The 26064-nt window shown below is 50.5% G+C and overlaps 1 protein-coding gene across 3 annotated transcripts in view; it reads left to right on the top strand.

The window, feature by feature from the left end:
• Positions 1 to 26064, top strand: part of LOC144937641 (neuronal migration protein doublecortin-like) — a 65689-nt gene that overhangs the window by 7367 nt on the left and 32258 nt on the right. For all 3 annotated transcript variants that reach the window (XM_078865014.1, XM_078865012.1, XM_078865013.1), the window contains one exon: positions 3538 to 4055. In XM_078865014.1, coding sequence (XP_078721140.1) covers positions 3538 to 4055 — 518 coding nt within the window. The remainder of the gene's footprint in view (positions 1 to 3537; positions 4056 to 26064) is intronic.

The raw sequence follows: 26064 nt of genomic DNA, 5'->3' as shown, positions 1-26064 counted from the left end.
TAATTTGGAGGTGCAAATGGATTCCTGGGCGGAGGTGGGCGTGCATTAAGATTAGGTTTTAATTATTGTACATTCGATGCACAACACCCGCCAAATGGAGACAACATTATCAACCTCCAGATATGCAGTGGAAGTCACGTGGCACCGCGATAAATCCTATTCATTCAGACTTCATTATTTGTTAACACTGATGAACGTCGCAGCCACTATTGGCTCTGCAGGGGTCGTGTGAATCCGTTACATTACACGCATCCACCACCCCCACGCCCCTCGCCCCCGTTATCAATCCACTGCTGGATGACGGCCTGCCCGTGCCGTGTCGGTCAAGGGAGTTGTTTGACCATACTTCACGACGCGGGCCGATGAAGGTGTGGAGCACAGACGTAGGTGCACAGCGCACACAGGAGTGCAAGTGCTGCAATAGATTGCGCCGCACTGCTGCCCACAACGTAGGCCAGCAGGAGCCGATAGCACCTGGCTTTTATGCGTGGCGGTCGCCCATCCCAAGCGCTATCCATGCTCAACCCAATCGATGTACTGTAGGCAATTGTCAAATGATGGTCACGCAAAATCAGAGTGAATTTGACTTTGGTAATTGCATGCCTGCAGTGATGACCCCCGAGTGAGAATTTTGGTAAATGCCCGGTTTTGTTTTTGAAGTCCGTAATGTCGATCAGCACAGACAATTGATGCACAAACCTCACAAGCGGCGTCATAAGCACCGTTTAATATGTGAACAGGGGTGCCGCTGTGGTGAGACATTTATTCCCACGCCTGGCATGTAGGAGGTCGTGGTTTCGATCCCGACCCTGATGCCTGTATATTTGAAGCTTGCATGTTCTCCCCGTGGTCGCATGGATTTTTATTCGGGTCCTCCGGTTTTTCCCTCCACATTTAGAAACACGCGTTTAGAGTATTTGGTTGCTGTAAATTTCCACGCGATGAGCCACTTCGTTGAGCTATAATTTGTGGCCAGGTCACTTCTGGAAAAGAATTGTATAGCTCAGTGGGCCCTACCTGGCAACATTCTATTTTAGTTGAATAGTTTAGACCAGCGGTTGTAAACATTTACTGCAGCCTTGCATCCCCTCGGTTCTCAATCGTAAAAAAAAAACATTAGAATATTAATAAATACAAAGGTTTGATGATACAAAGTAGTTGTACTTATGTGCCCGTGCTTAATTTGTGTTTTCGATGATTTACCTTCTAAAAAAAATCTGTCCATGTCTCGCACCCCCAGAAAGGGCATCTTGCACCCCCAGGGGGTGCGTACACCCCAAGTTAAGAACCGCCGATTTAGACAATACTTTGGCGATGATTTCTTCCGAATTTTATTACCAGTTATTTTGGACCAATATCACGTGCGTTGAGCCCGGAACCCGAGACAGGACACGCTGGGGACTAAACTGCAGGGCGGATGTGTGAACAGGTCGGATACACAAACATCTATGGACATTTACCGTTACACCAAAGTGCGCATATAGGTTACCTATATGCCGTTTAAACACTAAGCCAATGTACGTGATATTAGGAACACATGGCTGTGTGTGAAAAGGTCAGATTTGTGAACACCTGCACAAGACGAGAGTTTCACCCAGCGACGTCCGTCCCCAGGGTGTACGGCGAATCGAGGGCGACCGCCCCAGGCCCCGCACTTTGGGGGGCCCCCACACGCTTCGCCCCGGTGTCAGATGCAATACTTCCGGTTTGGTCTGAAGGAGTCGGGGGAGGCCTACACGGTGGGATTTACCCCGGGCCCCCCACCCCCATGAACGGCTCTGGTTGCTCTGTACAAAAATAGCACACTCAGTGTGGGGGGGGGGGATAATGGACACGCGCCGTTATATAGCATATGGTCTCGACCCCACTTGGCGCTGATGGCGGCGGCGGTGATGGCGGTACGACGTGGACATCATCGGTGTGGCTTTAAGGCAGCAGTGGTTGTTAAACGGTAAACGCACTGCCCCCCCCCCCCGCCTTTTAACTGCCCCCTAAGTGGGGCAATAAACCCAGATGGGAGCCCCCACTCAATTGCGCTTTGGTATTATAAACGCAATGCATTGTGTAAACTGCTGGCATTGTCTGCAGGCCCGTCCCCCCACCCATGTATTTATTTATTGGTGGGGAGACTTAATTTGTTCTACTTGTCATGTGCCGCCAGTAGGCACTTCAATGCGTATCTTCAACGGTGCCCTCTCTTGGTCCGTTCGTCGACACAAATTTGTCGTGGGTCTCTATGTAAGTCTATAGGTTTCTATTTATCCAGAAAAGCCCCCATGAGTTGTATGACTCTTTTTCAAGAGGGTCCTGCATTGGGTTTTTATTTTAAAATGTCTTAAGCCAATTGGTGAGGAGCGTTTCATTATACAAGTGGGAGGAAATCCATGCGAGCGAGGGGGCAAAACTTTATCCCTGTACAGATGGACACAGATGGCGATTAGTCCACTTGCTGGACTGCCTTCTCCTGGCAGAGCCAGGGTATGGGCACCTTCTGGACGCCCATGGGAAGGGAGATTCACAACATTTGTGTGTGTGCGGTGATCCATCAACCCTCGCTACTGCCTGCGTTGTGTTGGATCACGGGCCACGTGCATAGCCACCATCGCCGGGCTTTAGTCACGTGGTGGCTGAAACCCAAATTCAAACCCAGCATCTCAGTGGTTCCAGCTCGGTGCTCTGATGCCTGCACCGCCTGGCAACCTCGTGGTTTGAACTCTTTGACGTCACAACCGCAATCTCAACGTGTTTTGTGGAAATCCTTTTTTTATTATTATCATAAGAAAAACAAAACTAATGTGCGGATTAATTTGATAGTTTTGTGGTCCATTATTGGTACAACACAAGCCTCTTAATGTTTCCTGGTAATGTGCAGCTTCCACGGTGTTGACGAGACAAATTGCATTATTTAGTGGCATTCGGGGAAATAATTTAAATATTGTTGGTGCAGATCCTCTCCGAGAAGCCATCGATTGCGTCGTCTCTCCGAGGACCTCTGCACCAATATCACAACACCTCTCGCGCCTTCCCTGTTGCCCCAGCTGCTCCGAAATGTACGCGACACCCGCGCTCTCATCCCAATCAATGCCCACGCTGCTGCTGTCGCTATTGCAGAGTGGCGATGCTAGGCCTGAGCAAACCGCACAAAAGCTTAGAGCTCCAAGCAGATCAAGAAAAACATGGGATGCACCAAAATATCAGCTCGAAATCCGACTAAACACAAAAATCTCATTAAATAAAAAGCGTTATTCATCTTTCTCATCTCTATTTTTTCATCTTACTCTATCTTGTCCACGTTTCTCTCATATTACTACCTTATCTGTATCTATTTGTACGCGTCTCGCTGCATCTCTGCTTCATCTTAGACTCTTGTTGACATCGCTGTTCTCACGAGGAGTTTCTAAATTGAAGGTGGCGGTGACCCCAGTGGCCCAAAAAAGATTCCCTCGTTAGGGCCTCCCAATGGATCAGCACCACCATCATTACTGTGCTGTTGTTTGTGTCCCTCCCTCCCTCCCACCTGCGTTTCCCCCGGCGCAGGCGAGAGCTACGTGTGCGCCACCAACGAGGCGTTCCGCCGGCTCGACTACACCAAGAACGTCAATCCCAATTGGTCGGTCAACGTCAAGGCGGTCGTGGGCATCGGCTCGAGCAGCTCCATCGGCTCGGGCCTCTCGTCCCTCTCGGGCGGCATCGGAGGCATCGGCGGCATCGGTGGCACGGGGGGAGGAGGCGGCATCGGTGGCGTCGGCGGCGCCGCCTCCTCCGCCGGGCTGGGCGCCGGCGTGGCCACGGCGGCCCTGCTGGCGCCGATCGGGCGGGCGCCCTCCTCGCTGGCGAGCGGGGCGCACACGCCGGAGACGCGCGAGGCGAAAGAGTTCATCCGGCCCAAGCTGGTGACGGTGATCCGCGCCGGCGTGCGGCCCCGCAAGGCGGTGCGCGTGCTGCTCAACAAGAAGACGGCGCACTCGTTCGAGCAGGTGCTCGCCGACATCACCGACGCCGTCAAGCTGGACACGGGCGCCGTCAAGCGCCTCTACACGCTGGACGGCAAGCAGGTGAGCGCACGTGCGGGTGAGCGGGTGGGTGAGCAGGTGAGCGTGCGGGTGAGCGTGCGGGTGAGCAGGTGAGGGCGCACGTAGTCGCGCGGGCGGGCACGTGCCGGAGACAGCCGAGCTTTCGCCCAGGCTGCTGGATAAAGGGGCAGCCCCTGCGATTGATCGCTCGCTCACTCGCCGCCTATAGCCGAGGTCCTTTTGCCAGTAACGACACTTTTGTGCGTTTAGTTTGTTGTCCTTCCCCCGCTCCTCCGACTTTAGTATGGTTGGCTACGTACGGTGCGAAAGAAGTTCAACGTACGTGCGGCGCGAGTGAGCCATTACAGGGCTCCTGGGTAAAGATAGAGGTGCGGCCACTGCAATTGCTTTCCCTCGCCACCGTTGTTGGAAGAGCCTCCGTTTGGAGGGTGTTCTAGAGAGGTTTCTCTCGAGGGTGTTTGTATCCCGTTTGTGTTTCCTTGTTTCAGTTCCCAACCTGATCTCGATTGTCACGAGACTGTCTCCGAATTGATTTGAATCGATGAACCGGTCGCGTCGTTACGAACCTTAACCGCAGCAGCAAAAAGGCTTTGGCACCGCCGCACAAATGCACGGCGAGTCGCAGGCACTGGTTCGTGCATGCGATCGCAACGCAGCTCGCGCGCGCGTGGTTGTGACCCAGTAAAGGGGGTGTGCTCATTCGTGAGCCGTTTCCGAGTGGTAGGCTTCACGTGGCTATGGGCTGTGTGAGATGAAAAAAAGTAATGGGCTGCATGAAATTAAATTGTGGGCCATATGATACGAAGTCACGGGGCCATGTGAAATTATTCACGACCTTCGTGAAATGAAAGTCTCCAGCCACGTGAAGTTAATTTGCGGGGGGCCGAGTACGACTCACGGGGGGGGGGGGGGGGGTGGGTTCCCATCCCCTGCGACAAAGCCGCGTCTCGTTAATGACCACGGATCTTCTTGGTTCTTTCGGTAATGTCACGTAGAAGGAAAATAATAAAATAATAAAAATTAAACATAATAAAATAATTCTCACGACGTTTCGGCTATAACGCAAGCAGCCGTCCTCAGGTGAAGAACAGGTCTGTCGAGAAGGCAGAGTCTGTCGAGAAGGCAGAGTCTGAATATTCAGACTCTGCCTTCTCGACAGACCTGTTCTCCACCTGAAGACGGCTGCTTGCGTTGTGGCCGAAACGTCGTGAGAATTATTTTATTATGTTTTATTTTTATTATTTTATTATTTTTTCCTACGTGACTTTACCGAAAGAACCAAGAAGATGAATCCCTGCAGTCACGAAAGCTTTAAATCGAAATGGCCACGGAGTTTGTGAACCCCTTCCCCGTTCCGAGACGTCTGCAAGTTGCACGGCGGTTGTCCCTTTCACCGCTGATTCTCGGAACGAACAAGCAGCTCAGCGTTAATTTAATTTTGAGAGGCATAGCACCACTGTTTTTAAAGATGTTGTACTCACCGCAGAAAACTGTAGCGACACGACCACGCTCTATGATAGCTGGCACCATTCTATATTTGAAGCTTTCGTGACTCCAAGGATTCATACTCTTTGGTTTTTTCGGTAAAGTCACGTAGGTAAAAAATGTAATAAAATAAATTAAATCACGACGTTTCGGAGGCAACACAAGCCTCCGTCTTCACGTGGAACACGCCACAGCAAAATCACTGTAGTGGATAAAAGGGGTTCACAAACTCCGTGGTCATTAACCACTACAGTGATTTTGTTCCACCTGAAGACGGAGGCTTGCGTTGCCTCCGAAACGTCGTGATTTAATTTAGTTTATTAAAATTTTAACCTACATAGCACCATTGTTTTTAAAGACGTTGTACTCACCGCAGAGAACTGTAGCGACACGACCACGCTCTGTGATAGCTGGCACCAAACTGTGCCACACACGCCCTCCCTCCCGCATGGCCGTGTGGGAGCCTCGGTATTCCTTCCGACCTGAAAATGTCCCGATTCAGTTCTGATTCCGTTCCGTATACGTACGTCATCGGAATGGGAAAGGGTTAAAGAGCGTTTGATGAACACCGATCGGTCGGCAGAGCCGCGCGACCTGGGGTAGTCGCGCGACCTCCGTCTTGCGAGCCGACGTGCCCGCCGACGTGCCCGTGTGCGTTGGCGACGCACTCGGAGCCGCGACCCCTCGGCTTAGCCACGCGCTCTGCGCGCCGTCCAGGAAGTACGGACTGCGCGGGCTGTGTTCGACAGATGGCAGTTCCATTAGGCGAGCTCCGTTGTGCATCCCTAATGATGTCATCCCGTTGGCATCCCGTCGGCCCCCGATGCCTTGCTCCAACCTCACGGCATCATTTATCGTGGCATTCGGCGAGACGTAAGTAGGTTATTATAACAAAAAATGTTCATGCGCTGCGGCAAAGTGAAATGCAGACCCGGATTGTTATTTTAAGATTCGAGGTTTTTGTGTATTTCAGCAGTTTTGTGGTTTGATTCCTCAGTGTGGAAGTGCCCGGTTTTTGCAAAATACATTTTAAAAAATTCCATTGTGTGTACGACGTCCACTCAAATGCGTCACTCTAGAATTTCGATATAAATCTTTTTTGAAGAGGAACCTTTTAACAATTTCTAGTTGTTTTGTGGAATGTATTCCTAAGAGCTCAGCTTTCTCGTGAAAGGCGGTGGATAAAGGTGCAGCCCCGAAACTGTGACCAGCAGGGTGGATTTGCCCAAGGGCTGGAAAGATAATCTCCCATTTAAAATTGTTAGGGCATTTCCATTTTTTTTTTACTCTACAGAACGCATTGAGTGTATATTTTCACAAGGTTTTCATATTGTGCAATCCAATCGGATGAATCTTAACACTGGCCATCGAGCTCCGTATGATATTAGTTGCACCCTACTGGGAGGACAAACGCTCACCTCCAGGCCGGTGCTTGTGGACATCCTGTGCCGGACAAGGACAGCTGCCATTCGTGGGGGTCCCCTTTGTATCGACCGCAGCAGGGCATTGGAATGGTTCAAATGGGATGGTGATTGCAAGGCGCTTTTGAGTTGCCAGGGCGTTTTGGCAATCGCCCTGTACACTCGAAGGGCGGTGCTCGTCGCGGTGAAGGAAGGGAAATGGCGAACAGGTAAACGTTTGCGTCCATAAGCCTCGGAAGCATCATGGCTGCCTGCCTTGTCCTTCCCGCTAATAGATCTTAATTGCGATTCTCCGGGTTTAACAGCCATAACGATTCCCCATCTCTCTCCCACTCTCTCGGTTGCATCCTCGCTCTCCCTCCCTCCCTCCCCCTCCCCCCTCTCTCTCCACCTCTGCTGGGTTCACCGCTTCCCTGCCTGCCAGGCTTGCCGTACGTTGTGCTCGTGTCCTCACACGACCCCGCTCGCGGGCACGCTCTCGCTCGCTCGCGATCGCATTTAGAGCGTCGCCGACAGCGGAGGATGGCAGCTGGGCACGCTCCGCTACGCGCGCGTTCTGCAGTTCGCGCGGTGCCCGGTGAGGGAGTCTCACTGGGGCCGCGGGAACGCAGAGGGGAGAGGTGGGCAGCCGAGGCCACCACGTGACAGCGTCCCACCGCTGACCTCCATTTGTGGCCAGACTTACGTGTGAATTATTGAATTATTATTGTAATTTTCGATTTAAAGCTTTCGTGACTGCAGGGATTCATCTTCTTGGTTCTTTCGGTAAAGTCACGTAGAAGGGAAATAATAATAAAAATAATAAACGTCGTGAGAATTATTTTATTATGTTTTATTTTTATTATTTTATTATTTCCCTTCTACGTGACTTTACCGAAAGAACCAAGAAGATATTATTGTAATGTGGAGCTTCACGATGTTACTATAAGGAAACTTGTAATGAGATTGTGATAGGTTTTTACCCTTTCAACTGGTACAAAAACTGACACCTTTATACAAGGCATCATGATTGCAATAACCACAACACAAGCAGTCAAAATGCAAACAAAAAGAAACAACTCTGATGATGATAATGATATGCACTGTCCTTGAAGTTTATTGGTCCACACCCGAGACAGCTTTTCTTAGAGCCTAGTCTCCATTGGTGTTGGACCAGATGACTCCAAAAGGCGTACAACTCAAAAACAGCGCACGATCAGAGTATTGAGAGCTCGGGGTAAGCATTTACACTATGAGACCTCCTTTACCAGTGTGAGATTGTTACAGTCGGTGCCGGTTTGATTAATGAAGACCAAATGATTAAGTTTGTGCGAGTTAGACTTGCGATGCCAGCCCACTGTGAATGCGACCCACTTGCTGTTCCACGTGGGGGACCCATTCCCGTGTCTATGCGTGCCGTGTGTATTTAATGACTTGTATATGCACACTGGCAGAGTGGTGGCACAGTGGTTTGCGTATTGCACCGCGAGCCCGACAATCTGAGTTTGAGTCCTGGCCACGGTGGATATCAGTGGTATGTGATGTCTGAACATCCTGATATCTGACACCCTGAACCCCCCCTGTTCTTCACCAACCAGCACCGACCAGCTGGGTCAGGTGTGGTCAAATAACCCCCGTGGCTCGTACGCCTTGGGGAGGCCTTCATCCAGCAGTGGATTGACAAAGGGCTTGCGTTATTAAATATGTTATTATTGTATGTACATTAGCCTACATGTGTTGCGGTCGGCATGGCAAACAATGGACAATCGCTTTCACCCACTTCACATTGTTGAAGCCGCCGCTACACGCAGGGACATCTCCCCATTTGCAGGGAGAATTGCACACTCAACTATTTGACTATTTTTATTTGACCAGGGAAGGCCCACTGAGCCGTGTCGCTCCTTTTGAGATGCAACCTGGCCATCGCAAATGATCAACGAAGTGGATTTTCACGTGGAAATTTATAGCAGCCAAATACTCTAAGCGCGCGTTGATTCTAAATAATGAAGATAGAAAAACAGGAGGACCCGGAGAAAAATCCATGCGACCACGGAGAGAAAGACACGCAAACTCAAAATATACAGACCGTCAGGGTCGGGATGGAACCCACGACCTCCTTAATGCCAGGCGAGGCAGTTAACATCTCGCCAAACCGTGGTTCCCCTACGATCCCGTCACAAACAAATAACCCTGATCAATGTAATTAACATTCTTATTGGAGTTGGGAGGTGGGCTCAGATGGTCTGTGTTGGTGTGAGTGTGGACGGAGAATAATGATGTCATCCCCTTATGAGTTCTCCCTTCACCGACACGGAGCAGCCGTGCTTCTGCGATGACTTGATGAATAAAACATGAACTAGACGCTGGCTGCGAGCTGGCACGTGGACCGGACCCAATCTACCTCTTTCCACCGTTGCCTCTCCAGTAATCGCTCGCTGCGCTAGCTGCTGCCCACGATGGCTTTATCGGATAGATGACCGCAGCGTGCTTCAGCCGCACCGAACCACACAATGGCTCCTCCCACCCTCAACCAGTATATATACAAGGACTGTTTTCTTGGAATTTCTCTTACTTGATGCAGCAGTCGTGCTGTGACGGTTCCACCTGAAGACGGAAGCTTGTGTAGCCTGCAAAACGTCGTGATTTTTATTTTATTTTTATTTTACTTTTATTAATTTTAATTTTTTTACCTACGTGACTTTACCGAAATAGCCTAAGAATATAGATGACCACAGCCACGGTCGCGTGCAAAAACGTCAAAATGATCCAAACGAACGCAATTGCCCAGACCGTGCTCGTCGCGAACATCGCAATGAGCCAAACGAACGCGACAGCCAAAGCGTTGAAGGAATGATTGTTTGGGGTGGGGTGGGGGCGGAAGGATGGTGGCGGGCGGGGGGATACACCGTCGTGCCTGGCGCTGCTACACAATTTGAATGCTGGGGGGACCATCTCGGATCGTGATGGTCGGAGGAGGGTGTGGTGGTGGGGGGATGTGGCATGCGGGCCGTTGTGCGCTGCGTGAACGTGAGCTGCATGACCTCATTCCTGCGCCGCCACCGATGCCGCGCCCAACGCTCGGGAGAGCGCGCGGCGAAAATTGAAAACCGCTTTTTATTGTGGCTTTTCGCTCGTCCCCTTGGAGGCCGCTCGTAACGACGCCCCTCGCCAACCCCCTAACAGCCATCCCCCTCCACCCCCAATCACACCACCCCCCACCGCCACTCCGCCGAGACGAAATGTGTGGCTGCGCTAATGAACAGACATCTTTTTTTTACCATCATTCCTATAAAAGCGAAATTCAAGGAATTGCGTACGGGTTACTGCGAGCATGTGCAGAATTTGTATTTTTTTAAATATACACAGTCGTGCCAGGCACGTAAAAATGTAATTGGACTTGTCGACAGAGAGTAAGCGCGAGAGTGTGTGCCCAGTGTCAGGATGTTTGGGGGGGGGGGGGCCCAAGGGTAGGGGGTGTGAGCGAGGATTCGTGCCGTGTTGTCTTATATCCGTAAATTTTGTAAAAAAAAAATCTTCAAACTGGATTCTTAAAATCGGATGATGGTTACTGCCATGATGTCACACTGACTTATCCGCCACACACGGAAACACGTGCCAGCAACAACAAAAACCTTCTTTGATTGTTTTGGCTTTGAGTATCTCCCCTTTTTAATCAGCATGGGTAACTTTTAACTGTTGTGCCTCACTGAGCGAGTCAAGATAAGGCTTTTACATGTCCCGTGGTGGTGTTGGTGCTCAAGGGCGTGTGATGGGGCTCGATAGGCCATAATCATTGCTTGTTGACTTCTGTAGTGGATGAACTCGGGGTGGGGGGTGTCTCTTTTACACGGTTTGTGGCGGCGATTTGGCAAGAAACTTGAGTTCGCTTGTGTGTTTGTTCCTCATTTGGTGAACCCGCATCCTCCCTGGAGTTTTTTTTGTTCTCCGCTAACGCATTCTAGCGTCGAGACCTCACGAAAGGCGCCGCTCATTAACATTTGCTTCGCTGTAGAACGGCGGCATTGTGGCGGTTGAATTTTATATCGAGCCGTTGAGTCGAGCACAAAACAACACTGTGCTTCTAGTTGTACCGAAAAAACAACTGGCGATTTATTTTGCCAACCGTTGCGGCGCTTAATTTAACCCTTGCCCGGCTAACACGCGCGTTTGGCTGCGAGGGCTGTTGGGGTTAATCGGTGCCTCCTACCTGCTGTGATGTACGGTTCATTCACGAGACGAAAATGTAACAAAAAGTGAAGAGTGGCACAAAGAAGTGTGGAATGACACGTGCTTGGAACTGCTTTCGGAGACTGACAGTGGAACATGGGTTGCAGAACGCACGCGGGTACATCACAACACTCGGAACTGTTTTGAAAAATAATTGGGTTTTGGGTCAGACACTTGACTAACACATTCCTGCGGAGGGAGCTGGTAGGAACGTTGGGTTGCTCGGTCAATGACCAGGGTCAACGGCGGCGTGGTGTATTCCGCAAATATGGCCGACTGTGAGGGCGGGCACAAGCCGGCGTGAGTAGGTTAAACGTTGAGTTTTATAAGGGCACCACGGGGTGACCAGCCCCTCCCCACCCAGCCCCACCCCTCCCACCCCCCACCCAGCCCCACCCTCCCCACCCTCTCCACCCAGCCCCTCCCCACCCTCCCCTCCCCACCCAGCCCCACCCTGCACGGCGGACGAACGGACACAATAATCCCTTGTGGGCTGCTCTAACCAGGAGGTTCCTACCAGTATAAGCCCCGATGATCGGGAATGGTTGCAGAGTGGCAGCCAGGGAATGGAACGTGCTGGCAACGGCGTGTGGAGGCCTTTATCCAGCAGTGGCTAGGTCATGGCCCACGATGAGTGTTGGGAATGCCCGATGCTGTTGTCCCCCGCAGGGACGTGCGGTCAGGGGAGGCAGGGGAGGCAGAGCTTCACCTGTCATACTCCAATGAAAATATCTGCTAGGAAAAGTAAAAAAAAAGAATAATCAAATAAAATAAATATTTCGATTTTTCCACTGATCTGTGTTATAAATGTCATTTCTGTACAATTCCAATCATTTTTATAGTCGAAATCGCCAAATTTGCCGAGCTCCGCTGCAAATACAGGAAGAGACGAGAGGTGAGGCAGCAACGAGCTCAGCCTCCCCTCTGATTGAGCAACCCATCAGTAACTGGATGGAGCGTGGGCAATAAGCACGTGCCTGCTACTATCTCAGTATGTCACCAATGTAATGTTTGTCGACCCCTTCATTTCATGTCCTCACCTTCCATACTCCAGGTAACTTATTTCACATATGTGTATAATTATATTTAGGCTCGCTGGTCTCGTCATGAAACTGCAATGAAAAAGCACCAGGGGAGGCAGCTATCACATCTGCCTCACTGAGGGGGATGTGTCTAACACGCCCCCCTCAGTGAGGCCACGCCCCCTCAGCGAGGCCACGCCCCCCTCAGTGTGTGAATCTGGCTCTGACACGAGCCAGTGCCTCCCCAGCCATTGACCTCACCGCACGTCACTGGTCCCCCGCCATATCGACCGTCCACGCCGCTGCCGGGGAAAAGCATTTTATTTTCTAGTTGCTCGCCAAAACCCTTAATCCACGTGGATTATCACGCCGTTTTAGAGCAGCTTAGCTCGTAGTGCGCTTCCTATTTGCCGCGTGGCTTCAAAAAGTGACCGCAACGTCAGAAAGTTGGAGCGCAAGTGGAATAATTTACGGAAGAATTATAATTATTTTATATATAAATACACACACACACACGTGGACAATGAAGTGTTTCACATTTGCATGCAAATTGCCCTGAAATATAGCCTGTGTCACCGAATGTTATTAGAGAGGCGCCAAAAAATCGCGGCTGTTCACAAAATGCCACTTTTTTCTGCTCGTTGCCCTGGCGGTAACGGGGGTATAATTAGCGAGCTCATAATAGTGCAGCCTCGGAGGCATCTCGTGGCAGCCGTCTTGTGTCGGAGCCAGACAATGGTGATGCTGCCCCATTCCGGGGGAGCCCTGAGCAGAACATATTTTTGAAGGCCCCCCCCCACCGCCTTTCAATTTATAAAAGCCTAGTGAGGTGACAGAAGAGATCAGGAAGAGAGATCTATAGACAATGTGAGTTGATATTCTTGGTTCTTTCGGTAATTGATGATTGCTTGTGTTGCAGTCGAAACGTCGTGAGAATTGTATTATTTTATATTTGTCTTATATTATCATTATTTCCCTTCTACGTGACTTTACCGAAATAACCAATAATATGAATCCCTGCAGTCACGAAAGCTTTAAATCAAAATTTAATGTGAGTTGAGTTGAAGGGAACGTGGACAAAAGATGAGGGGGCAGAGCCGTCCCTGGGGTACAGGACGAATCAGGGGCGACCGCCCCAGGCCCCGCGCTTTGGGTGAGTGGGTTGCCCGTGTTTCGCTATCGCCGCGTCAGATGCAATGCTCCCGGTTTTAGTTTGAAGGTGTCAGGGGGGCGGGGTTGGGGGTTGCCCACACCGGGTGAGTTGCCCCGGGGCCCCGCGCCCCTCTATGGACGGCGCTGGGCATAGGCGTAGCGAGATACGAAAAAATAGATGCGGACAACACAGGGGCATTTGTGTGTTCACGTGGTCGTTTTTTTATTTGAGCTATAATTTGATGCACCCATGTGTTTTTTCATCAATACATGGCCCCTTGAGCTACCTGAGGCCCCACCATTTTGCTTGGTTTGCTGAACGTGACCCTTGGAACTCCCCCCCCATCCCCTGCCCCCCTCCCACTGGCCCCCCCTCATCTCTCCTGCAATGTGGCCACATGTTTTCCTGGCGGCGGATGGGAGAATTACAGTGAACGCGGTGCCGAGCGTTGACACGGGAGCGTTATTTGCCCGTGGCTTTGGGCGGCCCCTCTGGGGTGGGCTGACCTCTTTACGATACTGCGGTCGTAATTCTAAACGTGGTGGTGGGGAACGGTGGCGCATTGGGTGGCGCACGCCGCGTAATGGAAATGGCCACCCAAGTACCTAAACTATGAAATCTAAACTGAAACTATTGTTTTATTTTACCAGCTAAGGTCCACTGAGCAATATAAAAATTTTTTAGAAGCGATCTGGCCACAAATTATTGCTCAACAAAGTGACTTATCACAATGTATAGCAGCCGAATACTCTAAACGCATGTTGATTCTAAATGCAGAGAGGAAAAATCGGAGGACCCTGAGAAAAATTCACGCGACCACGGGGAGAACATGCAAACTCCAAATATACAGGACGTCAGGGTCGGGATTGAACCCGTAAAAAAAAGAAGCCATGACCTCCTGTATATCAGGCGAGGGAGTTAACATCCCGCGACCGCAGCCATCCAAGTATATTTCAATAACCACCGCCTTCACCAACCCAAACTAACCAGCACGGTGAAGTATGGTCATATAACCCCCATGACGGACGTGGCATTAGGAAGCCCTCGTCCAGCAGTGGATTGCGAAGGTGGCTGTACGTTTAAAGTGTGCAAAATAGTGGGGTGTGACGTCTTACGGTAGAGACTCTTTGGCCCCAGTGGAGACGAGGGTTGCTGCGGGAGGCCTGGCAGCAGTGGCATGAGCAAGGGAATTTTAGGGCTGTAGCTTTACCTGCACGTTTTCCACGAGAGGTACATGATGATGATGATAATAATTCTCCCGGCTTCAGATCGTTGTGAAACATTTAGTAAGAGAAACCTAAAATTCCACGGACTACCTGGCATCACGCGTAATCATTATGGACTCTTACTCAAAGTGCTTTTAATATTCACAGAGGGGGGGAGGGGGGTGGTGGTGGAGGGGGATGGCGGGGAATGAAATCGTGAGGCTGGGGGTGAAACGTGGGGTCTTGACCGGGGCAAGAGAAATTGATCACTCTGCCTCGAATGTGGGGAAAGGATGCGGTTGATGAATGACTTATTCCGCGCTTCTCCCTAAAAGCGCCTGAGCACGCCGTGGTCATTTTCTTTATCTTCTACCTGATGCCGCCTTGCTCATTGCGAAAAAAAACCATCCCCCCACGTTGCAGGCCAGTCTCCGATGTGTGTGCATGTTGGGGGTTGATGCCGCGTGTTGTTCGGCGCTATGTCCGACGTTTCGCTCAACGTGTCAGGAGCTACTTCAGGAACTGAATATTCAAGCACGAAATGCCACGCAGTAGTAGGAGCCAAATATAACCTCAAAATACCAGATTTAGCTTCAAAGAAACTTGCAAGAAGGTTTACAAACTCTTGGCATCTGCCTGTTTCGTAATCAGTGTATTTGTAAATGTATTGAATTCATTAATATAACCTTACAATTACACTGAAATTCGGAAGGATTGTGAGTACGTAAGGGAATTTGCGAGTACGTTTTTATGTGGTTGTCACATGACGTCGTCTGGAGGTCACGTGACTGGGCTCCGATTCAAGCGGCTTGGGCGTGCGGGGGCACTGTGCCAGGCCTGGTGGTGTGGCACAATAGCCACGTTGTGCTGCGTGGCCATGTATTCATGTCTTGTATGTACGCATGTTGAACTTCTTTCGCACCGTACGTAGTCAACCGCGGCAATCGGAGGTGCGGGGGAAGGACAACAAACTAAACACAAAGCATCTTCTTGGTTCTTTCGGTAAAGTCTCAATTATTTTATTATGTTTTATTTTTATTATTTTATTACTTCCCTTCTACGTGACTTTAATTATTTTATTATGTTTTACTTTTATTATTTTATTACTTCCCTTCTACATGACTTTACCGAAAGAACCAAGAAGATGAATCCCTGCAGTCACGAAAGCTTTAAATCGAAATTTAAACACAAAGCAGTTCTAAAAGAAATTGGTTTTCAATCAACGTCATGTTTGGTCACACATCGCCACATCACCCCTCATTTGTTGAAATTAAATAACGAAAATATATTTGTTTGAATTTATTAATTGCCTCGTCGGCATCGGAAGAAGAGGTCCGCGCGTGTCTCGTTCATCGTGAATGCAGCGCCACATGACCTGGGACGAATGCCTCTTTAGTGCATGCGGGGTGGAAACATGGAATATATATGTTTTTCATTCTCTAAGGAAAGCCTCCATTGAGTCTCATGGCTCTCTTTCAGGAGGGTCCTGCCGAGCGTTGGCAGTCGGAAGCATTGATTGATATGTGTATGTTCCAGGATAGTCTACTGTGCAAGAGTGGCCTCGGGGCATTTAGTCTGCCAGTAGAGGGCGGTGATCGCTTTGCTTCATTCCGATTTGGACCATGACGCCAGCACACAATGGCCCACTCTTGCGAATGACATCACAGCATTTTGAATTTCGACCCTGAAGCGGGATGGCGCGTCGTGTTTTTTTTCTTTTTTCCCGGTCAATGCACCCGCGATAATAACCAGGGCGGCCACTGGATTGGAACCGTGAAGCTCTGGAAAAATCTAGTGATGTCGCCGCCGTGATCACTGTTGTGGTCAATGGGCCCTGAAGCTGTTTGTGTTGGAGCATCTATTGATTTCTGGTGAGCGGGGTACACGGTACGCTGGATTGTCTGGTAAAGAAAGGCCACCCGTGAGTGCCTGCGTTTGTCCGCGGTGAAAATTAACTGGGTGAACGTGATGTGAATTTACACGCCGGTGGGAAGGTCGCTCCCTCTCTGCTGCTGCCGCTGCCGCTGCCGCTGCCGCTTGCTGCCCCTGCAGTCTGGAGCCGCCGCGCCGGTAAATCTGCGAATCGACGTCGCATGACGCTCCGGCCGCGGCCGCTCGAGCCCCCACCGTGATTTAGGGGGGAGCCCCGACGGGCGAGGGAGCGGCGGCGGTGGTGGCTGCTGCGGGATGGGCACCTGCGTCGCCACCACTCGATTCTGTGCTCCCCTCCCCTCCCACTCCCCCCAATCGCCTCCTCCCCCCCCTCAATCTCCCCCTCCCCCACCGCCCTTTCTCCATCTGCCGGGGTCACAGCTGATCCCACCGCCATGGGAATGACAAACTCCAAAGCCGCAATGCAGAAGGTGGCGTGAACGTGCGTCTGCTGTTACCGTTCATATTTCAAGACGTGTTTCTGTGCTCGCGCCGTTGTTGCGGCGTGAGGCCATCGCTTCGTCGAACGAGTACGGTCTGCCAGTGGGGTGCAACGTTTGGCGTGCGGTGTTTACCCGGTCGATTGATCCAAGAATAAATTTTGTCAAATTTGGACCGTGACGTCGGCACACATTGCCTGCTCTTTTTGTTTTTCGAATGAAGTCACGTGGCTCTTTGCTGTCTGCTGTGGTGCACACGATGCGCATGGTTTAGAATTGTTTTCACGATTAATACACCTGCAGTTACAGTATTAACCAGGGTGGCCCCGGGTCTCGAACCGTGAACCTCTGCAATGAGCAACACACGCGTTTCCCCTTGGCCATTTCGGCAATGTCACCACTTTTCTGTGGGCACGGCAACAACGACTGCAGCAATCACTCAGACATCATTAATAATAACAACGTATTTGCCCAGAAAAATGTCACCAAGTCTCAAGACGTCTGGCCAAAACATGGCATAGTAGGCCAAATACCCACTCGAGAGGCTTTCTCTTCAGAGCTCCCTCTAGTGGAGACCCTTCCGCCAGCAGTGGCATTAGCGAGCAATTGCAGGTCCGCACCTCTACCACCTGCCCATCTCTACAAATCGCATCTAATCGCGTCTATGGGGATAACTCGACGGAGGAAACCGTGACACCAGCGAAGGGTTAATTCTCGGGCACAATGCAGCCGCCCCAGTCCTCGGCGCGGAGGAGGAGGAGGAGGAAGGGCGGTCATATTGCGGTTGCCAAGGAGACCGCCATAACCATGGCAACAGCAATACATCAGCACCTTCAGCCCCGGCAGAGGGAGAGGAGGGGGGGAATGTGAGCCTTCTCGCAGCGAGGATTTGACAGAGAGAGAGCGAGCGAGCGAGAGAAGAAGCTAGGGATGGGAGCGATGTGATGAGGGAGGAAGGGAGACGGGGTGGGGGGGGAGTGATGCTGCGAGCAGAGGAGCAAGTTGAGCCGCGGCGACGGTCGCCAAGGGATCCGGCACCCGACCGATGCCTCCCGAGCGAAACGAAAAGCAAACACGGCTCTCAAATCACGACTTGAGGGGCAATTACAGATCCTGTAGCACCCTAATTAGTCGTAGCTGAGTAATATCCAAATTTGTGCGGTGAGAGTGCGTGTGCGACGGTGTGTGGGGAGCGGTGGTGCAACGACGAACGCGCTGAGCTACGAACCCGGCGACCAAAGTTCGATTCCCGCTCGCAGCCACCGAAACCAGAGACGATTATCTGAACCGGTCATGGGCCTCCCCCAAGGTCCACTCAGCCTCTAATGAGTAGCTGGTGCGGTGTGTAAACATCGGCGCTGGAGAGACAAAGGCAACCGGGCGTGGTGCTGGCCACCCACCTCCTCGTGTGCCGTGCCGGCCTTCATAGGTGCTGCTCGCTAACAGCACTTGCCCCAACAGTCTGTTACAGGCTACACTGGGGTGGGGGGAGGTTTCATGGTGGTGCTACCCATGTGTCATTTATTCTTGAATCGGTGCTCACTTCCAACACTTGCCCCTGTGGTGTACTCGGGATAACTGGGAGAACGCCCTCTTCAATTTCGATTTAAACCTCCTACGCATTTCACAAGTAGTACTAATCGCATATCTGCATTTCCCATAAATATGCTAAATTCCTCTTGATATGCAAATTATTTTGTCAAGGCGCTCTTCGCCCCTCCATCCCAGCTTAAATAGTCGCTCCAAGCCTGGGGTGTGTCATTCAGACTCTGTCTTCTCGACAGACCTGTTCTCCACCTGAGGACGGCTGCTTGCGTTGTGGCCAAAACGTCGTGAGAATTATTTATTATGTTTTATTTTTATTATTTATTATTTCCATTCTACGTGACTTTACCGAAAGAACCAAGAAAACGCCCTCTTCGTACGGATGTTTGCGCTCTGCTTGTCTCTGCGTGGCTTGACGTGGTTGGCGCGTTGCTTCATGAACCCGGCCACCTGAGTTTTGATTCCTGGTCACAGCTTGACATCAGTGGTGGATGATATCAGAACCAACCCTGGGTCTTCCTTTGTTCGACTCGGCCTTGGATAACTACCTGATATGCTGCGTCACCACGGTGCTTGTGTGAGACAGACTGATGCGCAGGGGGAACGGTTGCGTAGTGGGTTAGTCCACTGGGTTAGTCCACTGCGTTAGTCCACTGGGTTAGTTCACACTGGGTAAGTCCACTGGGTTAGTTCACTGGGTTAGTTCACACTGGGTTAGTCCACTGGGTTAGTCCACTGGGTTAGTCTACACTGGGTTAGACCACTGGGTTAGTTCACACTGGGTTAGTCCACTGGGTTAGTCCACTGGGTTAGTTCACACTGGGTTAGTCCACTGGGTTAGTCCACTGGGTTAGTTCATACTGGGTTAGTTCACACTGAGTTAGTTCACACTGGGTTAGTCCACTGGGTTAGTCCACTGGGTTAGTTCACACTGGGTTAGTCCACTGGGTTAGTCCACTGGGTTAGTCCACTGGGTTAGTCCACACTGGGTTAGTCCACTGGGTTAGTCCACTGGGTTAGTCCACTGAGTTAGTCCACTGGGGTAGTCCACTGGGTTAGTCCACTGGGTTAGTTCACACTGGGTTAGTCCACTGTGCAACCGTGACCCCCGGTGACTTGAATTTGATTCCCAGCGACCAACCGACATCGGTGGTGAGTGAAATCCAAACGGGTCCTGAATTCTCCACTCTCCGCCAACTCTCGCTGGCCAGCGCGGTGAGGTGTACGGTCAAACAGTCCCCGTGACCGACATGGCACGGGCAGACCTTCGCCACAGCGGTGGATGGACAAAGGGCTGTCAAGTATTATTTTTATTATTTTGTGAATCGATGTAATTGCGTGGCGTTGGTTGGGGCGGCCGGGGGGGGGGTGATTGCAACGGCCTGCGAGGGCCCTCTGCGAGAAGTGGAGCGTGCCGCGAGTGGAGGCGTCGCGAGAGAGTGAGCGCGAATCAGCAAGCTCACGACGCAGGAATACAGATGACCCCTTGACGCCCGTCCCACCACCACCACCTCGTCCTCCTCGTCCCCCCCTCCCCCTCCCCTACTCGCAGCCCCTCTCCTCTCCAACGGGCCGAGCGGCATTTCTTTCTTTTAAACGAACCTGACGATCGCGTAACGAGCCAAAACCGTGTGTATTTTTCTGCGCTTTGGCCGTTTTCACGTTGATTTGGCATCCTCCATCTCCACCACCACCCTCATCCGCCCCTCCCACCTTCAACCACCCCCCCCATCCCCCACTTATTTTCCGATTGCTCATGAAAATGTTTTTTGTTGTTATATGGGGGGGGGGGGTGGGTAGTGATTTGAGATTTTGAGTCTGGCTAAGCTCATGAAACGGTTTTGCGGGGACGTACATCGTCTTTAAGAGCCGTTATTAATTTTACTGCGGCGTCCAAACGCCTTCTAGGCTACATTTTGCCGTGTCTCCGTGCTTTTGTGGAAGAAGAGAAATCTTTGTTTTGAATGCCACAACTTGGGTCGGCGTTGACCAATGTCTTAAAAAGTGTTTGCCAATTTGTGTGTGCATTGACTTGGGGCATGCAATGAATCATGGATGTAAAATACATTCTCACGCCCAGCGATGCATGAATCACATTGCGCATGCGAGAATCTGGCATGCAAAGCATATGCAAATGACACGCTAATGTTATGGTTAGGTTAATGGACCAGACAAATCTGTACAAATGAGACATAAGTAATGAGAAACAATACGAGTGAGTGGGTAAACAAAGAAAGGAACATGGCAAAATTTTGCCGTGTAATGCTCCATAAATAAAAATGGGATTGCGTCCGAAAAAACTTCTTTGCCGTATACAATTTGTGTGAATTGTTGGAATATGACATTCCGTACTTTCGGCGTTCCAAAAGCTGACCCAAACAAGACCCACGGTGAGAAACGATACAATGAAAAAAAGAATAATGATGACAATTCACAGAATCTCTGGAGCTGGGAGGGTGACTCAATGCGTTCCAAATAAGAGGTAAAAGTGCAGCCCTGAAGTAGTGCGCTCACTGTTGTAGGTTTACTCTCTAACACACCGGGTGTGCTGAACTAGTAACTAATTTGGCACGTTTTTTTTACGTGACAAAACTTTACTAATTGTCGGGTAGTGGCGGGTTTAACGACACATTTATATATTTACGCGACCTAACCCAAATAAACTCTCTTTTTGGATAATATTGGTCACGAAAGCCCTACGACTACGCGTTAACCTGAGAGTCTTGAAAGAGTTGGGAGCCACCCACACCTGACCCCGCCACACGTGACCTGCCGGTCGACCAACTGTAGTGTCACCCATTTGTACTACTGAGTGGACAGATGCCGTGGGGGTGAGAGGGGGCTTTAAGGAACCTGCGTCATTGCTTCAACTGCCGCTCTGGGAGATCGAACCGGCGACCTCCTGGATTGCAAGTCAAGCGTGCCAGCCGTTACACCGTGGTGGCATCGCAAACATTAATAATAGTTTGGGCAGCTTGGCTCGGAGAGGGCCCACGCTGAACTCTGGGTCCATCCCTCGCAGCTGCCATCCTTCCCGCACTCCTCTCACTCCGCGACTCCCCTCCCCATATAATCCCCACGGGTCCCTGACAGCCGAGCCATGCAAAAGAAGCGGTAACGATCAGACATGTAACATGTCACGCCCCCACCCCACTCCCGCACCCCCCACCCCTCGCCTGCCCCACACACATCAGAATAAGAATCACAATGATTTCATGTCAGCGCATCTCGGAGTACTTTACGTGAAGTCTCATCTGAAACATTTTAAGGGGCACCCACAGTGGCAGCTGCCCCTGTGGACACAAGGGGGGGATCAGAACCTGGCCTGCAAAAAGACATCAGTCTCCCGCTAGGAGGGGGTGGGGGGGCAATTATTGGTGTGCATCATCCGAACTGAGTCATTTGCTGGTAATTTTGTACGTTGATCAATTTGGACATCAACGCGGGCACACAATCATTCAATGAATACATTGTCACGATTTTAAGGGGGTCGCGATATGATCCAAAAATTGGTTAATTCTTGGTCTTTCTTCGTCACCATCTATTTGGTATTCCTTCTGGTTTGTTCAGCCTCATTTTTGGAGTTTTGTCCACTCCGTTAGGCTTTATCTCACATCAGCATACGCTTTGCATATCATTTACATAAGCTTCAAATTATTCGCATGCACGCAATTAGATGCACGTATCATGGGTGAAGGAATCGTTTGTAAGTGGTGCATTGCTACAAGTGAAGTATAAGTATATACCGTCAATTCCACGGAGAACTTGATGAAGCTATCGTGCTGTTACAGTTTATAAATGTTCTTATGCAGCAGGCTTGTTCCATAAATAAGGGCCCCGTTTCGTGGCCGTGTCTAATCTGCGATCGTTGTAATTGTTGATCTTGTAATTCTGTGTCTGTGAAATCGCCACGATGCACACAGCATGCACAGGGAAGCTTTGCTGAGTCTCATAACGATGTTTTTTTTTTAAGGTCAACCAAAATGTTTTTTTTTTTAACTTACCCGAGCTATTTCTATATACGCAGGCTTCCACGAACAATATTACGATTCATAATTTGCTTATTTTGGGTTAGCTCATCATGTATGTTTTTAAGTCACTTTTTTTTACAATAACCCTCCACCACCTGACAGAGCCACTCAACTCAAGTTGTCACTTGGGCAAATGTGCCCAATGGATTTGGCTTTTGAGCAAACCGGAGGAATGTTGAAAAGCAAGCAAAGGTTTCGCAATTTTGCGTGACTTTTGCTTTTAGCAAGGTTGGCTATGTGCGGTGCAAAAGAAGTTATACGTAAATACATACAGATCCGCCAGCATGTATTAGGAGACATTAAAGCTTAGCTCTCGGGTTCATTCCAGGCTGTTCAACGTGGGTTTAAATATGTGTTTATGAGTTGCATCCTCAGATGGGTTGATATCAATAATTTTAGATGCTATTCATATAAATGCTCAAATATCTTTTCTCTTTGAATAATTTCTAAGACTTCTGGATGAAGGTCCTTCACATGCCGTGTTGGTAATAATCGGGGTTGTTTGACCGTACTTCATCCCACTGATTCTGTGGCCAACAAATCAAACCCCGATTTCCAGATTCATTGTGCAGCGCGCTATACCCGCTGCATCCACCACTTCCCCGAAAAAAGCATGCAGTAATAAAATAATACATATAATTCCTCATGTAACATAAATAGTAAAATCCACCGTGCTACAAGCAGTATCATAACCACGTACAATTGTTCTTGAATTTCACGATGCGTGCGGGCGCATTTAAAATTATTCACGCCGAATTTGCAGCGTAAGGCATTGAAGCGTTTCGATGTGAGCGCCACTGGCTGGGAGTGCGCGATCTTTCCTCGGCAGACCGACCGACCGTAGAACGCTCTACCAGCAGTCGGTGTCTTGAGGGGCCGTGGCTTATTGTTTTCCGCGCGGCCGTAACGATGCACACATTGTGCGGACGCGCTGTCGTTTTCGCGAGGCGCTGAAACGGGCTTTTGTGATGGGGCTCGCTCCGTGGCAGCAACTCCTCAAGGCGAGCCTTGTGGTGAAATCGCCACTTAGCGAGGTCTCCAGGGACGCGAGGCTGTCGTCTGCCTTGGCGAGGAGATGCCAGAAATCTACGTCGCCATTCGGCGTGCGCGCGTGTGTGTGTGTGAAGGCGGTCGGGCGTGGTACTGGCCACCCACCCCCTCGTGTACCGTTGCGGCCTTCATAGGTGCTCGCTAACAGCACTTGCCCCTACAGTCTGTTAAGGCTATATGGGGGATCTTTGTGTGTGTGTGTACGCGTGTGTGTGTGCGCGCGTGTGCACGTTCGTGTGCGGTGAGCGGTGGTACAGCGGTTAGCGCGCTGCGCCTCGAACCTGGCAACCCGGGTTTGATTCCCACTCACGGCCTCTCCTAGGTCGACTCAGCCTGAAATGAGTACCTGGTGCAATGTCTAAACATCGTCACCTGGGGAGATGAAGGCGGCCAGCCGTGGTGCTAGCCACCCACCCCTTCGTGTGCCATGCCGGCCTTCATAGGTGCTCGCTAAAAGAACTTGCCCCAACAGTATGTTCAGGCTACATGGGGGATCTTTGTCTTTGAATGAAAAAATAAGGCGGCTCAATTGCCCTACAAACCCGGAAAACCGAGTTAGATTTCTGGCAAGTGATATCTGAACAGGTCCTGGGTCTACACCTAGGCTGACTCTGTCTTAATTAGATACCTGGTGTGGAGTGCAAAACAACAGCATTGATGAGAGAGGTTGCATATATTATAAAGACTCAACCTTGGCACGCATGATTCTATGCAGGTGCTGTGAGAGCAGGGATCGATTTTATCCATAAAATGTACGCATCAAGGGGGCATTATAATTAACAAAAAATGTAAGAGTGCATCAAAACAATACTCGCGAAATATCTAATTTGGTTCACTAGTTTAGCCTCTTACCACATTATTAGTTCAAAATTTCATTTTTAAAACATTTGGTGATGGAAAATGTGTCCCTCATTGAATGTGTTAAGTTAATTTGTTTGAGCCTGTCGCCCCCCATATGCAGTGACGTAGCGTGGCTGGTGGCATGGGCCCTGGCGCTCGGAATGAAATAGCGGAGGGTGGCCCATGTCCATTGCCCCCCCCCCGCCCCGGACTTCGTAGGCCATCACCTGGGCCCCTGCTGCAGCCCATGGGCTCCGGTGCAGCCGCACCGCCTGCACACTCTGTCTGCGCCATTGCCCGCTCCCCTATACGTATCCTGAGGATGATTATAAGATTTTGACCGCGAGCATGGGCTCAACCTCTGTGGGTGTCGTGGGGTGTCCAGACGGCCCCCAAAAGTGTTTTGTACGCCCAAAACACGGCGCACGAAATTTTGGATAACAACAAAAAAAATACGTGGCATTTTGACATTAATGACGAATCATTTAGAACCGTTATTAAACACACAGTAGCACACAAAACAGTGGACTTACTACTGAGCCAATAGCCAATAGTTTTGTAGATTTGAAGATAATTCTAGAAGGCCGAAGTGAGGGGGGGGGCGAACTTCCCCGGAGCTTATCTGTAATCTAACCAATACCTCGGCCCTAGGGGAACCGTTCGCCAGCGAAAGCTCCCCCCCACCTCCGCCTCCCCTCTACTTCCAAAGTTTGGCTGCGATGTTGACTGTGAGGTTTCCTTATTTGTGGAACTGCCTCGGCACAGCATCGGCTCGATAGCTCCGCGCAACTTGGGGGGGGGGCGGGGGGGGTGTGGGGGCTGGCGGACGCAAAGCCGTGCAAACGAGTGGGATGATGGTGTTGGTGTGTACTCCACGGGAGAGGCGTTGCGATGGACCACACGCATGCACGAGGGAAGCCCCCAAGCGCGAGCTTGCGTTAGAATTTATGAGATTTACGTGAGATTTAATAAGTGTCGAGAAATTCTCATGCCGTCGGTACCACACACACAGTCGCCTCGTCAAACGCTAATTCGACGCCATCTGCCGTGCGGGTTAATCGCAACGGAGAACGATCGACATCCAGCCAAGACGAATCTGTGGAGTGTCGCGCGTAGATTCTTGTGCACGTCCACCGGGCAGAGGGGGAGGCGGGTTTGCTCGCTGACGCAGAGAGAAAGACTTCTTAAAAGACGAGTTCACTCGACTTGACGTGTATTGGCCACCGCCCTAAGAGGTTTCCTGAAAGCGATATAATGAAAACGTACCGTGTTTGAAACGCGCAGTGTTCTATTCATAGCTCGTTTTTCTTTTTTTTACAAGGATATGAAATCATAGCAGATAAAAGTTTCTTGGAAAAAGCTGTAAAAACCTTGTCTGATGCTTGAAGGCCGTGTGACTGATGGGAATAAATTGGGTGGATGTTCTGCTCAGCTGCAAACCGAATGAGTCGGGTGTTTTTTTTAATCTTTCATATTTTCCATCTCCACGTGGCATCATAACGTGATGCAACGGCGCTCTGAAACGTGTCCCGAATGCCGCGTGAGCGTCCTTGGCTTTGTTCGATGAGCAACGTTTTAATGAAGATCACTGCCCCGCGATCCTGTGTCCGTCTGTGTGCGTCCGAACGTACGAACGTGCGCACGTGTAATTTCACGCGAATTAAATATAAACCCAAAAAAATTCCCCCCAATTTTTTTGT

The sequence above is a fragment of the Lampetra fluviatilis genome, chromosome 19 (assembly GCF_964198595.1).
Source record: "Lampetra fluviatilis chromosome 19, kcLamFluv1.1, whole genome shotgun sequence".
Lineage (NCBI taxonomy): Eukaryota > Metazoa > Chordata > Hyperoartia > Petromyzontiformes > Petromyzontidae > Lampetra > Lampetra fluviatilis.
Note: the sequence above shows the minus strand (reverse complement) of the source record. Positions and strands in the feature narration are given on the sequence as shown.